Raw genomic sequence first — 14,926 nt, 5'->3', positions numbered from 1 at the left:
GGTGGTCTGGTCTGATGAATCATGTGGATAGTTGGGTGCGTGTGCATTGCTAACCTGGCACCAGGATGCATTGGTTAATCACAGCGATGGGGTCCAGGAACTCTGAACCAAGGAAACAAACGGTGTGGTGAGTATAACACTCACTGCCTGTTTAACCGCTTCACAAGTTAACTTGTCATAAGGTTGCAAATGACACATGCTTTTTTACGGTGGTGTAAATAAATGCAAAGTTTGTCACAAATAGATCCTCATAGTATCTGTTGTGTTCAACATAATAAATAACAATATGTTTAAATATGGGCCCCTGGGGTGGTTCCCCCAATGTGGTGGTATCAGAGCCTTGGCATCATTAAGCAGGTGTTTAATCACCGATTTTTTTATACGCCCCAGTCGGGATGGGTGTGTGGTGGAGTAGGCAATCAGCCAGACGGAACGGCTAGAGGCGATCTGTACATTTCTGAAATGTGACATTTCTATAGTAGAAAATTCTATATTAGTTATTATACTGTGCATTCAGACATTGTTCTTCTTGTTTTAACTCAAAGCAAAAGCACCTTTACAGTCGTCATGAAGTTACTTTAGATGATGATGAAAAACAAACAAAGGAGATATTTCAAAGAACGATGAAGAAACGTTTAGAGTCATTCAAGTCAACAAAGTTTGGTCGAAAACAAGCAAAAAAGATTAATAAAAATTACAAACGAGATCGAGGTCAAAGAGTGAGTAAAAGTTGTGTTATTTACATTCCTTGTATTAATTATTAATTTGTGATTTTGATGGATATCAAGCGAAATAGCAATATACACTAATGTAAACCAATTACTATGTCAACAGAGGTGGCAGAAAAAAAGGGCCTAGCCCTGAGATCCTATTGCTGTCCTTTCTGAAGGGATTCACAGATATAACACAAATAGTATAAACATCCCAGGTGCAATTAGCAGAGGACAGTAAATCCTCAAAATCAATGCAGAAGAGATGTGTGTGTGATATATATTATATATATATATATATATATATATATATATATATATATATATATGTCCTGAGGAAAGTCAGTAATGACTGAAACGTCGACTTTGTTTGAATAAAGAGAAATTGTTAATTTAAAGACCTGGAGTGCTGACCATCTTTTGAAAGTGCTTTATATATATATATATATATATATATATATATATATATATATATATATATATATATATATTGGATTATCATAATTTCTGTAAAACCCTGATGAAGAGCCAATCTTCCAATCTTTTAATAGGGTTTAAATATTGATATCTATATAGAATAGAAAAAATATTTTGATTATTAACATACACGTTTTTTTAAATTTACTGCTATTGGTCATAGCATTTCTCTTTTTTGTCATTATCTGCAATTGTTTTAAATTTCAATTGAACCCATTGACAACTTCTCTTAGCTGCAACTGAATGCAAGCTTCATTAATTTGCACTAAGACTTGACTTGAGACAATTGAACGTTATCGTCTAAATTGGTTACAATTACAAGTGCGAATTAAAGTGCTAAAAAAATAAAGTGCAAATTTGAATTATTGTTTAGGTAAAAAAATTTAATGTATAAATATGCAAATGTAAATATGTTACTTTTGATTAACTATTTGATATAGCATGTATCTGTTGGGGAAGTGTGGGTTATTGTTTCTTGTTCTTTTGCAGAGAAACAGTAGTATGACTATGCTACCAAATGGAAACTTTCCACATGAAAACAAAGTGCAAGGTAAATTGATGAAATGCTCATCTGTATTTGTTGAACGTCTACATTGCTTCTTTAACTAATGAAGAGAAACACCATGCAGTTATGTTTATAAAAATAGTTTTGCCTTCCAGATGTGTGTGTGTTATTTGCGTATGAATAAAGTCAATAATCAGTTAACATTTTGTGAGACATGTGACTGTATTTAATATGATAACTTGCTGGCTAAAAATGCAATGTGTAAAAACCTAAAGCCAATTGTCCATGGTAAAGCTGTGTTTCACTATCTATGTGATATTATGTAGGATTATAAGGTGTACAGTGGAATGCTCTCTTTTTGGAATATATGATATGGTCCTGCCTAGGTAAAGATAGCGGTTTTGAATGTGGTTAACAGTTCATGCATTGATATTTTTTTAATATGAAAATGAATAACTATATACAATATATATTTTTTTGTACATAAACAGCTAAGGAAAGTTTCCACAACCAAGTATGTGGAAAACATTATTTTTCTATTTCTTGGGGAAGCTATAAACAAAAAGATACAGACATGGCTATTTGATTAGCCTGCTGTTGTTTAGAGACCCAAAACAGCAGTGATCTGGAAACATTCAATTTTTGGAAGTGAATACCAGGAAATATTGTCAGCGTAGACTATCCGATACTTTACTGTGCGAAACACTCACTGTGCACTAACCTGTGCAAAAAGGATTTAGTTAACAATTAGTCTAAAACCATTGTTACTGTAGACAGTTCAGTACACTATATTAGCAACTGTTTACAAACACCTTAACTAATTATTTAGTTTAGGGGTTTCTACCACACTCATTGGTAACACTAGGTATGCAAGAAACCACATAGGCATGCTATCTCCACAGGCAAACATTGGCATTAGAATGGATCATACTGAAGAGCTCGGTGACTTTAAACATGGTGCTGGTCAAAGGATGTCAACGGTGCTGCAAGTCAGTTTGCAAAATTACTGTGCTGCTATATCTGCCCCAATCCACTGTTAGAGCTATTATTGGGATGTAGAACAATTTAGGAATAACAGCCTAGTCACAGGTTTGGTGTGGAGGAACTTGAGTGGCTGACCTCAACCCTATTAAACATTAATTGTGAGCCAGGCCTCCTTGTCCAGCATTACTGTCTGACCTCATAAATGCTCTTTTAGCTGAATGCACAGATTCAGAAAAAAGACACACTCCAAAATATTGAATGGCTATAACAGCCTCCCAGAAGAGTTGAGACTGTTATAACTTACTAGTGTCACAACGCATATTAACCAACTAAATGTTATTCGTAAAAAGTGATAAATAATATGCAGTCTCCTTGCATATATAACCTTGCATGTTAACATTCCTATTAGACTTGCAGATTTACTAATCCAACTCACATTTTAAGCTCATAGGTTAATGAATTTGTGAATAGGCTGCTTAAACTGTTTTATTTTTTTAATGAGTGCTTATGCTTATTGGCTTTAGTGAATTTGGAAGTTGGACTTTTGTCAAACACGTATTTTTATTCAATTCGCAAATACTTTTAGTTTAGTGAACAGATCTCCTTGATTCAACAGCAGTTATGGAATAGGGTAAAAAAGATAATAATTATGTGAATGCGTAAAAATCGAATGTTTTTGATATGTTGATATGTTATAAATTGACATTTGTATTTTTCAGAAACAGAGTTCTCTGATCAAGAAGACACTGTTGAATATGACATGCAAATGGACGGCTGCATTACATTTTTAGCTTCTTTGACCAACAACAAAGACTTGACTAATACAGCGTTTGGTAAATATCATAAGCACATGTATATAAAAAGTACTGACTGTCAATTAAAACTATTTAAACCTTTGCATAGAATATGACAAAAAGCTAAAAATGACAATAATAATATAGTATTTTTTATGCTCACATGTTTGATCTATATTTATTGTCATCTATAAGTGCTTCATTAAAAGACACACCAGAAGAACAAAAGTGTGTGTACCATGTACCATACATGGATTGACACACTTTGCAATCCTTATCTCCACAGCTATCAGCAAAGTATCTTTAGCTAGAATAACTTTACTGTATGTTGAGAGAATATTCATTTTCTGTTACCAAACATTTATGCTTGCAGATATAAAAGAACATATTAATGTTATGTATTGCCTCTAAAGAAAGATTATAACGTGCACCATTTTAAATATTTGACCTAATCATTATAGTGTTTAACCGGAACATAGAATGCTAAATTATATTTGATGCATCTTGTTATTAATGAAATTTGTAAATCCCAATTTTAGGAATTGATAACCCAGTATTTTCAGCTGATGAGGAACAAAATATCTGTCCATTTGCACCCTGGTCATCCAATGAAGATGCAGTAGTTCCATCACAAAGAGCCCGTGTACAGATTCCATATACTCCGAACAACTTTCGAAGGCTTACCCCATTGCGCATCAGCAATAGATCAGTAGATTCCTTTTTGATAGCAGATGGTTCTGAGGAGCGACCCAGATCTTTTCTACCAGAATGAAATATGTAATATATGGATTGGAAATTGTTTATTACCAATAATCTTGTAATCTTGCTCAGCCTGCTTCTCAATGTATGCTTTCCACACCTATTTCATAAATTTTTTTCTTCTATAATTTTATTTAATAATAATAATTCTAAGATGAAAAACTTACCAGCAAGTCAGTAATTACTTTACAGCATTTTGTCAATAAATACAAAATCACTTTTGATTGGCTGCAGAGTTCTTTGAACATGTCTAAAACATAAATCACATATTCTGTCTAATGTCTCAATATTTATGAATATTTTTGTTTCCTTCTCTTGAACATCTTTATTAAATAAAGGTTTTATAGCAAGTTCATGCTTGGTTATATGCAGTTGTTACTATAGCATTTCTAAGTGTTCAAAGCAAAAGCATAGGCCTTGTTTTGAGATTCAATACTAGTAATATAATTACACATACCTTTGTAAAACACCTCTTCAAATGCCCTTATGCCCTGATTCGATATATTTTATTATCAGCATAGTTATATTGTCAGTAAAATATTTTAGTAAACGATATACTCATAATTAATATCTTATTCCTATATTTAGGTGATTGTGACACTAGTGGCCAACAGGCATATGAATGCTCCACAAAGAATCCCCCACCTTGGTCATTTCACAAGACAAACAGAATTGCTGTGCCTCCATTAGAAGGAACATTAAAGATTGTGCCTTCTTGTCTTCAGTGGCCTTGTACTCCAGGTTACTCGTCACTAGAGTCCAGAGGAATAAGCAATCTGCCTTCTACCAAATTGGAATACATGAAAAGCGACCAAAACCAGCCGTCATCTCAGTGTGAAACAATTTCAGATGTAAATGAAATAGGTCTTATGAAATCTGGATATTGGACAGGGCATATTGATCAACTGATGGATAGACACCTGGACATTTATCTAATAAAAAATGATTCTGAAGACTCTAATCCCAAAGAGGATTATGAACACAAACCACTGTTAAAGAAAAGTATATCACTGAGATCAGCCACACCAAGGCAAACTCACTGTTCTTTCCATTCGCTGAATAATTTTGCATATCTTCCTCAGCTGCAAAAACTACATTCTCGCACTCCTCCACATTTTCTAGATCAAGAAGAAACACAACTTTAAGATATTAAAATAATATACTAAACTTGCTCTACAGCAGGTAACACTTCATTAAACAAAATGAAAACCAGCCATTTGAATCTTTGATGCTATAGAAGGAAGGGATTAATTAGCGTTGAAAGGGCTAATTAACAACAATCACAATTTAAAGGAAAACATTACGGTACCTACTTTTATTATAAATATGTTCATTTATTTAAGCAATACCATGTATTTTGGTTTCGCAGTGATTGTAACTGATGTTTTTGTTTTTCAGTCATAATTGCTTTGGAGATATTTAAAGCAAGAGACCTCATTGATGATTATATTTTTGCAAAAATGTGGCAAAACTATCATATTAATTATTTTCCTTTTCTAAAATGATCCCCCCCTGTCATTGTAAATGGAAGCAGTAGTTTATCAAGAAGGGGAAAATAAATTAATACAGAGAAAAAACTCATGCAACTCAAGAGAATAGGAATTGAAGATGGCTGTTCTATACCTGTGTACACAATACTTATGTATTGTTTTTAATCTTTAGACACCATTACATAGCTTTATGTAGTATGTATGTGCCAAACTTTCATTTTTTATTGTATACGGTACACTGACCAAACAACAAAATATACTTAAAGTGTTTATGAATTGTCTATGGGCTTTTCTGAGATGTATCTAAAATCAGGGAATGTGATAATCTTCAAAATGAGCCTAAATATACTGTGATCTTTCCTAAATCACTAGAATGCCAAATTATATATTAACTTAATACCATTTTAGTAGTCCATTAAATTGTGTTCAAATACATATATGTATATAATATCCAGAAAAAATATATGAAAGAAAAAACTAAAGAACATATATAAAAGCATCTTTTGTGTATTATTATATTTGTATAGGTGTACCATATTTTATATACTCTAATAGCAATAAAAATTTGTGATCGCAATGTTTTTTCAAATATTTTTCATTTGTGTTTTAACCTCTTCAGTCCCAGGGGTTTTTGGTACCCGGAGCGAATTTGCCATTTTTGTGGTATGTCAGTTCAGCGATTATTCTCCTTTCTTGCGAATAGTGTACCCATGCGTACCCTTTCTTTTGATACCATAGTTAGATAATTAGCTGAAAATAAAACCCTTTTTTATATATTTTCTCTCTCAATCCTTACAAAATTAGGTAAAGTGATGGAAAATCCCCTCCAAGTTTATCAATTCAGGTGTCCTGATTTCAGAAATACCTAATTTATATAGAATCTCCATACTTTCCCAGTACTTATAGGCAGGCCCAGACTGGGACAAAAAATAGGCCCGGGCATTTAAGAATGAGCAGCCCATTTTTATTTATTTATTTATTTATTGTTAAACCAAATTCTGACAAATTGCCTATTAGTTATATAAATGAATCATAATGTCATGCAATTTATAAAGCGCTATATCTTTAATGAAAGATTCAAAACAGTAACTAATCTTTGACCATTTAGTTGGTAGTGTGGCACTCCTTGGGTCAGATCACCCTCACAGACTCACAGCACAGCAGGGAAGAAACTCAGACCTCAGACCACCCCAACTGATTTGCGGTGCTCAGCCAATCCTCTAGGCGGAGCAATCTGACTAAAAAAAGTCATCATACACGGGACCCCTGAAGCCACAATTTAGTGCCGCTCGTCCTTTTTAATAAAATACGCAGGTTGAAATAGAGTAAATAACACAAAACCTTTACTTTTCTCACTGATTTCTGGGCCTAGAATGTTTTGTCCTCTGAAGTGACTAGAAATTCAGGAGGGCATTTTATCTCTGGATAAGTAAAAATTAAATAGTTCAATTTATCCCTACAGAAAGTAAAGGGCTAGAAAACAGATGACTAAATACACATCAGGACAGGCTCTGCCACCCAAACACACACACCAGGACGGGCTCTGCCACCCAGACACACAAATCAGGACAGGCTCTGCCACACCGACACCTAAACACACACAGCAATCACAGTTCCATCATGCCTAGGTTCCAGCATTTACTGGTTGCCTGGGTATTGCTGTTAGCAATCACACTTCTATCATGCCAAGTCATAATGTTGAATTTTTTTGTCCAATTGTGGTGTGTTACTTACTTTTATTAAAAGTGTGGGGTTTTTTTTTAATTATTTTTAAAGGTGGGGGGGTCATTTTCGGTTTTGGTCCAGAATTTTCATTTTAGTGCATCCCTAGAATAAATAGAACTACTTCATTTTTAATTATCCTGAATCCTGAATTTTTAGTCACAAAACTTTCTAGGCCCAGAAATCAGTGAGAGCAAAAGCATATCTTATTAAAGGCCATATTTTCTCACAGTGAAAAATGAGTGCGGCCCGTCCACGAATACATTTCTGATGAAGTGGCCCACTGCAGAAAAAACGTGGACACCCCTGCCTTAGCCGGTGTGCCTTTTTCCCTATAGTGCCTCCCGGTGCCATGTGTTCTTCAGGTCAGAGATGTAAACGCAGCTGGCCATCCACATGATGTAAAAGTCACTTTCAGCAGCGGACAGGTGTAAGCATGGGCACCGTGACTTAACTGCAATGCACTGTGTCTCCTAACACCTTTCTACCAGGCCCAGCATTACCTTTTTACCGCAACTTGAGCTACAATAGCTCCTCTGTTGGATTTGACCGCGTGGACCAGAATTTACCCCCACGTGCATCAATGAGCTTTGGCCGCCCATGACAAAGTTTCACCACACTCCTTCCATGATCCTTATACTTGCCTATTTTCCCTGCTTCAAACACATTGACTTTCAGGACAAAATGTTCAATTGCTGCCTAATATATCTCACCCGCTGACAGGTGCCGTGATAATAAGATTATCAGTGTTATTCACTTCAGTGGTCATAATGTTATGGCTGATCGGTGTATGTTAAGATCCTGGAATCTTTCCTGGTAAGTCTTATCCCGTAATACATGAACAAGTTTAGAAGCCCTTCTCTGAACTTTCTCTGAAGTGTCTATATCTTTCTGGAGATACGCTTTTGCTATCGGAAAAGTATACAGAAATAAATTTATTTTCCGAATCCACATAAATGAAAAAACAAAACAGTACCAAAAAATGTCTGTTTAGGTAAAATCATAGTTACATAGTTACATAGGCTGTAAAAAGACATGCGTCCATCAAGTTCAGCCTTTCCTATCTGTTAATTTGTTGCTGTTGATCCAAAAGAAGGCAAAAAAAACCCAGTTTGGCTCTTTCTAATTTTGCACTAACCAGGGAAAAATTCCTTCTTGACCCCAAAATGGCAGTCAGATTTCTCCTTGGATCAATAAGATGTTTCCCCATAATTAAAGATTATATCCCCAAATATTATGTTTTTCCAATTATCCATCCAGTTGCTGTTTAAACGTCTGTACAGACTACGATAAAACTACCTCCGCAGGCAGAGAATTCCACATTATTGTCCTTACTGTAAAAAACCCTTTCCTCTGCTTTAGACTAAATCGCCTTTCTTCCAGTCTAAATGCATGACCACGTGTCCTATGCATAGTCCTGTTTATGAACAGATTTCCACACAATGGTTTGTATTGGCCCCGAATATATTTATATAATGCTTTCATATCCCCTCTGAGGTGCCATTTTTCGAAACTAAACAGATTTAAATTTGTTAACCTTTCTTCATAACTATAGCGCTCCATTCCTTTTATTAATTTTGTAGCCCGCCTCTGCACCCTTTCTAGTGCTATGATATCCTTCTTTAGAATAGGTGCCCAAAATTGCACAGCATATTCAAGGTGTGGCCCCTTTTTAAACACAACAATACCTTACTGGCCTTAGCAACTGCTGACTGACATTGCACATTGTTGCCTAGTTTGTTGTCTAACAATTCCCAAATCTTTCTCATTTGTCGTTACCCCTAATTCACTACCGTTTAGGGTGTAGGTTGCTTGTGCATTCCCTACCCCGAAGTGCATAACTTTACATTTATCTACATTGAATTTAATCTGCCATTTGTGTGCCCAGTCCCCCAGTCTATCTAGATCCCTCTGCAGCACAGTAATATCCTGCTCGCCTTGTATTACTTTACCTAGTTTAGTGTCATCTGCAAACACAGAAACATGACTTTCAACGCCTATTGCCAGGTCATTTATAAATATGTTGAATAAAATTGGTCCCAGAACAGAACCCTGAGGGACACCACTTACCACTTTTGACCAGCTTGAAAATTTACCATTTATAACAACTCTCTGTACTCTGTTCAGTTTGAATACTAACCTATTGTGTGGAACCGTGTCAAACGCCTTGGCAAAATACAAGTAGATTACATTCACTGCAACACCCTGATCTACGCTTCTACTTACTTCTTCGTAGAATGCAATTAAATTAGTTTGACAGGACCTATGTTTCATAAAACTGTTCTTCCCAATGAATTCCTGGATATTATCCCTTAATAAGCCTTCAAATACTTTCCCAACCACAGACGTTAAGCTCACAAGTTTATAATTTCCGGGCACAGAGTTTGAACCTTTTTTGAATATAGGAACCACATCTGCCTTCCTCCAATCCTCTGGTACAATTCCTGAAAGAAAAGAATCCCGAAAAATTAGAAACAGAGGTACACTTCCTGACTCAGCTCCTTAAGTACCCTGTTTCCCCGAAAATAAGACATACCCATAAAATAAGCCGTAGCAGGATTTCCAAGCATTTGCGCAATATAAGCCATACCCCGAAAATAAGACATAGTGATAGGCGTGGCTATGCAGCATACCGGCGCGGAGCGGTAAAGAAGACTGGCAGACCTTCTCATCTGCCCCATCGTGACAGCTGCTATCTCGGAGGTGACCGGAGAGGTGCGGGCAGCCCCATCAACATGGTCGGCTCCCCCTGTCAGGTCTATATTTGAATAAAACTTGTACCATACTTAAACTACTTATACCATAATAAAAATAAGACATCCCCTGAAAATAAGCCATAGTGTGTCTTCTTGAGGAAAAAAAATATAAGACAGTGTCTTATTTTGGGGGAAACACGGTAGTGGGTGAATACCGTCAGGCCCCGGAGCTTTGTTGACATTAACTTCCTTTAGTTGCTGTAGCACCTTGTCGAGTCATTCAATCACAGTTTGATTGCAATTTTTTTTTCAGTAGTCATATGTATATCCATTGCCATAGGTTCCTCCTTAATATATACTGAGGAAAAATAGTTATTTAAAGTTTCTGCTTTTTCCTTGTCCTCCTTAACCAACGTTCTTGGTTCTCACCTACATTTTCATTTTTTTTTTTTTTTTTTAGAATTTATGTACTTAAAGAATTGTTTGGGGTTAGTTTTGCTCTCTTTGGCTATCACTCTCTCATTTTCTAGTTCAGCCCATCTAATCAGCTTTTTGCATGCTTTATTGGCTTCCTTATATCTAATATAGGATGCCTCTGATTCGTCTGATTTAAATGCTGTAAAAGCCATTTTCTTATTTTTAATTTTCTGCTGAACGTCCCCACTAAGGCACATGGTTTCAATGTGTTTCTTTTATATCTATTTCCTAGTGGTACATACTGAGAAGTGTACCCTGCTAATATTTGTTTGAAAATACTCCATTTTTCCTCAGTGTTTTTATCCCTAAAGAGTTTATGCCAGTCAATACGTTGTAAAGCTGCCCTTATCTTATTGAAATTGGCCTTTTTAAAATTATATGTTTTAGTATTCCCCATGGGCAATTTCTTTTTGGAGTTTATTTCAAAAGACACCATATTGTGATCACTATTAGCCAAGTGCTTCCCCACTTGAATGTGAGACAAAATATCAACATTGTTTGTTATCACCAGATCCAGACAAAAATCCTTTCTAGTTGGTGCTTGTACCAACTGTGACATGAAGGTGTCATTTAACAGGTTCAAAAACCCGAATCCCCTTGCAGAACTACTACTCCCTCTATCCCAATTTATGTCCGGGTAATTAAAATATCCAATAATTAACGTGTTACCCAGATGTGCAGCTTTCTCAATTTGCTCTTAACAGCTGTTCTTCCTTATCATTATTAAGGAACCCCACCTAAAATTCATAAGGATCCAGAGAAACCTCCTGGCGGGCTTTAGTATCAGGGATTGGATTATTTTTTTCCAATTTATCCAAATACGTAGATATTACATATTTACATATTTAAAAGACTCTATGAGCCTGTTAAATCTTTTAAATATACCTAAGTGGGACCCTGAATATATTTTAGTTTCTAGTTACATTTCTTCACTGTATACGATAATTGATCACCAACAAGGTATGGAGGCTCTAGAAAAAACATTTTTTTTTGTTTTTAGATACCTTCTATCTCCAATTAAAAGGAACAGCTATGAGGACCAGTTATGCCAATTAATTTATGGGTGATGGGAAGAGAAATATATTTGGGGAGAACATCAATGGCGGGCGAGCCTGCTCCTATATGGAAGGTATATTGATGATCTCTTGTTCATTTCCAAGGGAGACAAACAATCTTAAGTCAGCTCTTAGCTTTCTTAACCCCTTAACGACCAATGATGGGCCATGCACTTCACGCAAAAATGGTCAGTTAATTACCAATGGCGTGCCTGGCACGTCATGGCATTAAACAAGCATACAAACACTTTCTTCACTTAAACTGTGTTGCTGTAATACATAAATGTCGGCAACACTGAGATCGGCATCAGGGGCCATGGCTGGCCCCTTACCGGGGCATCAACACTCACTTTAAAAAGTTTGGGAGGCAATCAAAGATGTACACAAAATAAATTACTACCACAAAGTTTGACAAAGGGCGGTAGTAGAATAAGTGCATGGAGTGGGTTAAAATACCAGCATTTGAAATACCTTGGGGTGTCTAGTTTTCCAAAATATATAGTGTGATGGGGTAAATTGCAGTGGCCAGCTTTAAAGATACCCGAAATAGCACATTGGGCAGAATTACCAGATTTGGAAACAAATTGGTTTTGAAATAGCAAAAAGTCTACGTGTACTAATTTGCAGAAAAAAGCAAAAAAACATTGGGTATTTCTAAACTCAGGACAAATAATAGAATATAAATAATAATAATAATAATAGAAATAATAAAAAATTCTTTTTTTTAGATGAGTAAAAGATTTTTCAAATAAAAGTGAGAGGGTTTTTTTTCACTTTTTCATCATATTTTATTATTTTTTTTATAGGGAATTAGATCATATGATGATAAAAATAGTATCTGTAGAAAGCCTGTCTTGTCCTGAAAAGAACAATATATATGTAACGGGTTCACCAAGAGAGTGTCACGAACCGGGTCCATACAGATGACTGTAAAGACCCAGAGCGCCCAAAGATTGTGTGCAGGAGTTACGGTGCAGTAGCGGAGTCAGACAGGGCCTGGTGCAGGCGACAGCACTCTCCCGGTGGGCATCTAGGGTTGTGCAGCCACATACCAGTGCCCTGACATAGCAGCGGATGATGACAGAACAGAACTGAACTTGGAGATATCCTGCAGGCACCCTGGAGCAGGCATGAGACAGAGCACTGGAATCATGTGCAGGATGCTGCAGGCCGAGAGTAGGGAAGCAAAGCAGAGTAGATAGCGAAAACATAGCGAGCAAGGGACAGGGTGACAGAGCAAGGAGCATAACCAGACAAGATATACATGATACAGGGCACAACAGGGAACAAGACAAGGAATACTCAGGATCCGACATGAACAGGACAGGACACCCCTCTACCGGGGATTAAAGACAGGACACCCCTCTACCGGGGATTCAAGACAGGACACCCCTCTACCGGGGATTCAAGACAGGACACCCCTCTACCGGGGATTCAAGACAGGACACTCCTCTACCAGGAATACAAGACAAGACACCCCTCTACCGGGGATACAAGACACGACATCCCGCTGCCGGGGATACAAGACAGGACACCCCGCTGCCGGGGATACAAGACAGGACACCCCGCTTCCTTGGATAAAAGACAGGACACCCCACTTCCTTGGATACAAGACAGGACACCCTGCTTCCTTGGATACAAGACAGGACACGCCGCTTCCTTGGATACAAGACAGGACACCCCTCTACCGGGGTTACAAGACAGGACACCCCTCTACCGGGGTTACAAGACAGGACACTCCTCTACCGGGGTTACAAGACAAGACACCCCTCTACCGGGGTTACAAGACAAGACACCCCTCTACCGGGGTTACAAGACATCACAGACTGACACAGGTACATACAGGAACTAACCTAGGACTATAGGATAACTATTGGAGATTCCATCACATCTAATAAATTGAACATTGAATCTATACACATATCAGAGAGACATACCTGTAGACTGCAGACTGAGACAAACAGAACACACGGGTGGGGCACACCTTATAAAGGATACAGAGCTGAAGCAAAGAGGAAGACTGGAATCCAAGAATCAGAGGTTCAGGACAGAACATACATAAATCCAGAAATGGACCACAGCAAGACAGGGAAACAAAAGACATGCAGCTCCGCAGCCTGGTTAGAGCATGACAGAGAGCTGTAGTAACTCCCAGAGATCACCCACATGTATCCTCCTGTTGTCCCCGAAGTCACTTCCAGCACCAGTCAGCATGCAGACCTTGGAGCCCTGCTATGTGTACCCAATAAGTTGACACAACTACCTTGAATTGAGTACAGAAGGAATGAACAGTTTATTGTTGTAAGACATACTCATATATCCATAGAACTTCATTAACATAAATTAACATTGATAAACAGGTACATGTAGCCAACCCAACCTTTAATCCCCTTTAGCTACTGAATGTCCCCCTGGCAGCAATCCTGTTAATTGGATTAGTTTACACAATGGAGTTCCTGCCTGTGCAGCCAGGCTGGAGCCATTTCTGACTACCTTGGGGCCTTGTATGGACAGGTCATTCTGTCACAATATAACTTGTGTGTGTACACTAAATGGGAGGAGAAAATAACAGTTAAAAACAAGCACCGCAAAAGTGTTAAAACAGCCTTGGTCAAAAAGGGTACAAAAAAGAAAAATAACAGCCTGGTCCTTAAGGATCTTAATGATAATGTCATGTCCCGCAGCGCAGTTCGTCACTGCCTCACTTACCTCATCCGCCGCCTGTTCGTCGCTGCCGTTCTCCCGAAAACTCCTCCTCTGTGTGTCCTCTTCGTTCGCTGGGAGGGGAACAGAGGGCGGGCGCGCTCACCACACCCCCCTCTTATCCCCTGTTTCCATGGCGACGAAAGGACGCACAGTACGTGACGTCACTAACCGGGGGCGGGGCGAGAGGGAGCGGGAGGTTTTAAACCGAGCACTGACTTCTATTCAGTGCTCGGTTATCGTGTATGCTGAGCTCACTGCTGTGAGCAGATATTATCTGTTACTGCGTCATCCTGTTACTGCGTCATCCTGTTACTGCGTCATCCTGTTACTGCGTCATCCTGTTACTGCGTCATCCTGTTACTGCGTCATCCTGTTACTGCTGCATCCTGTTACTGCTCCATCCTGCTACTGCTGCATCCTGCACTGCTGCCTGGCCTACCTATACTCTGTGGGTCTGGTCAACTACACGGCGCTCATTATTCAACTAGGTGTACCTGTTCATCAGTGGGCCTGATCTACTACATGGTGTTCCTGTTCTCCGTAAAGCCTGG

At 37.8% G+C, this 14,926-nt stretch overlaps 1 protein-coding gene across 2 annotated transcripts in view; it reads left to right on the top strand.

Annotated features, from left to right (window-relative positions):
• The window catches only part of SLC9A3 (solute carrier family 9 member A3), a 34,334-nt gene extending 28,406 nt beyond the window's left edge, over positions 1–5,928 (top strand). The window contains exons 13-17 of one of the 2 annotated variants that reach the window (XM_053466097.1): positions 546–719; positions 1,677–1,737; positions 3,396–3,509; positions 4,010–4,247; positions 4,818–5,928. In XM_053466097.1, coding sequence (XP_053322072.1) covers positions 546–719; positions 1,677–1,737; positions 3,396–3,509; positions 4,010–4,242 — 582 coding nt within the window. In that variant the 3' untranslated portion in view covers positions 4,243–4,247; positions 4,818–5,928. Of the gene's footprint in view, positions 1–545; positions 720–1,676; positions 1,738–3,395; positions 3,510–4,009; positions 4,583–4,817 lie in introns of those variants that run through there. The other variant, XM_053466098.1, reaches the window with a different exon arrangement.
• The last annotated feature ends 8,998 nt before the right edge of the window (positions 5,929–14,926 follow it).

Source organism: Spea bombifrons, chromosome 5 (genome assembly GCF_027358695.1).
Source record: "Spea bombifrons isolate aSpeBom1 chromosome 5, aSpeBom1.2.pri, whole genome shotgun sequence".
NCBI classification, from domain to species: domain Eukaryota; kingdom Metazoa; phylum Chordata; class Amphibia; order Anura; family Pelobatidae; genus Spea; species Spea bombifrons.
Note: the sequence above shows the minus strand (reverse complement) of the source record. Positions and strands in the feature narration are given on the sequence as shown.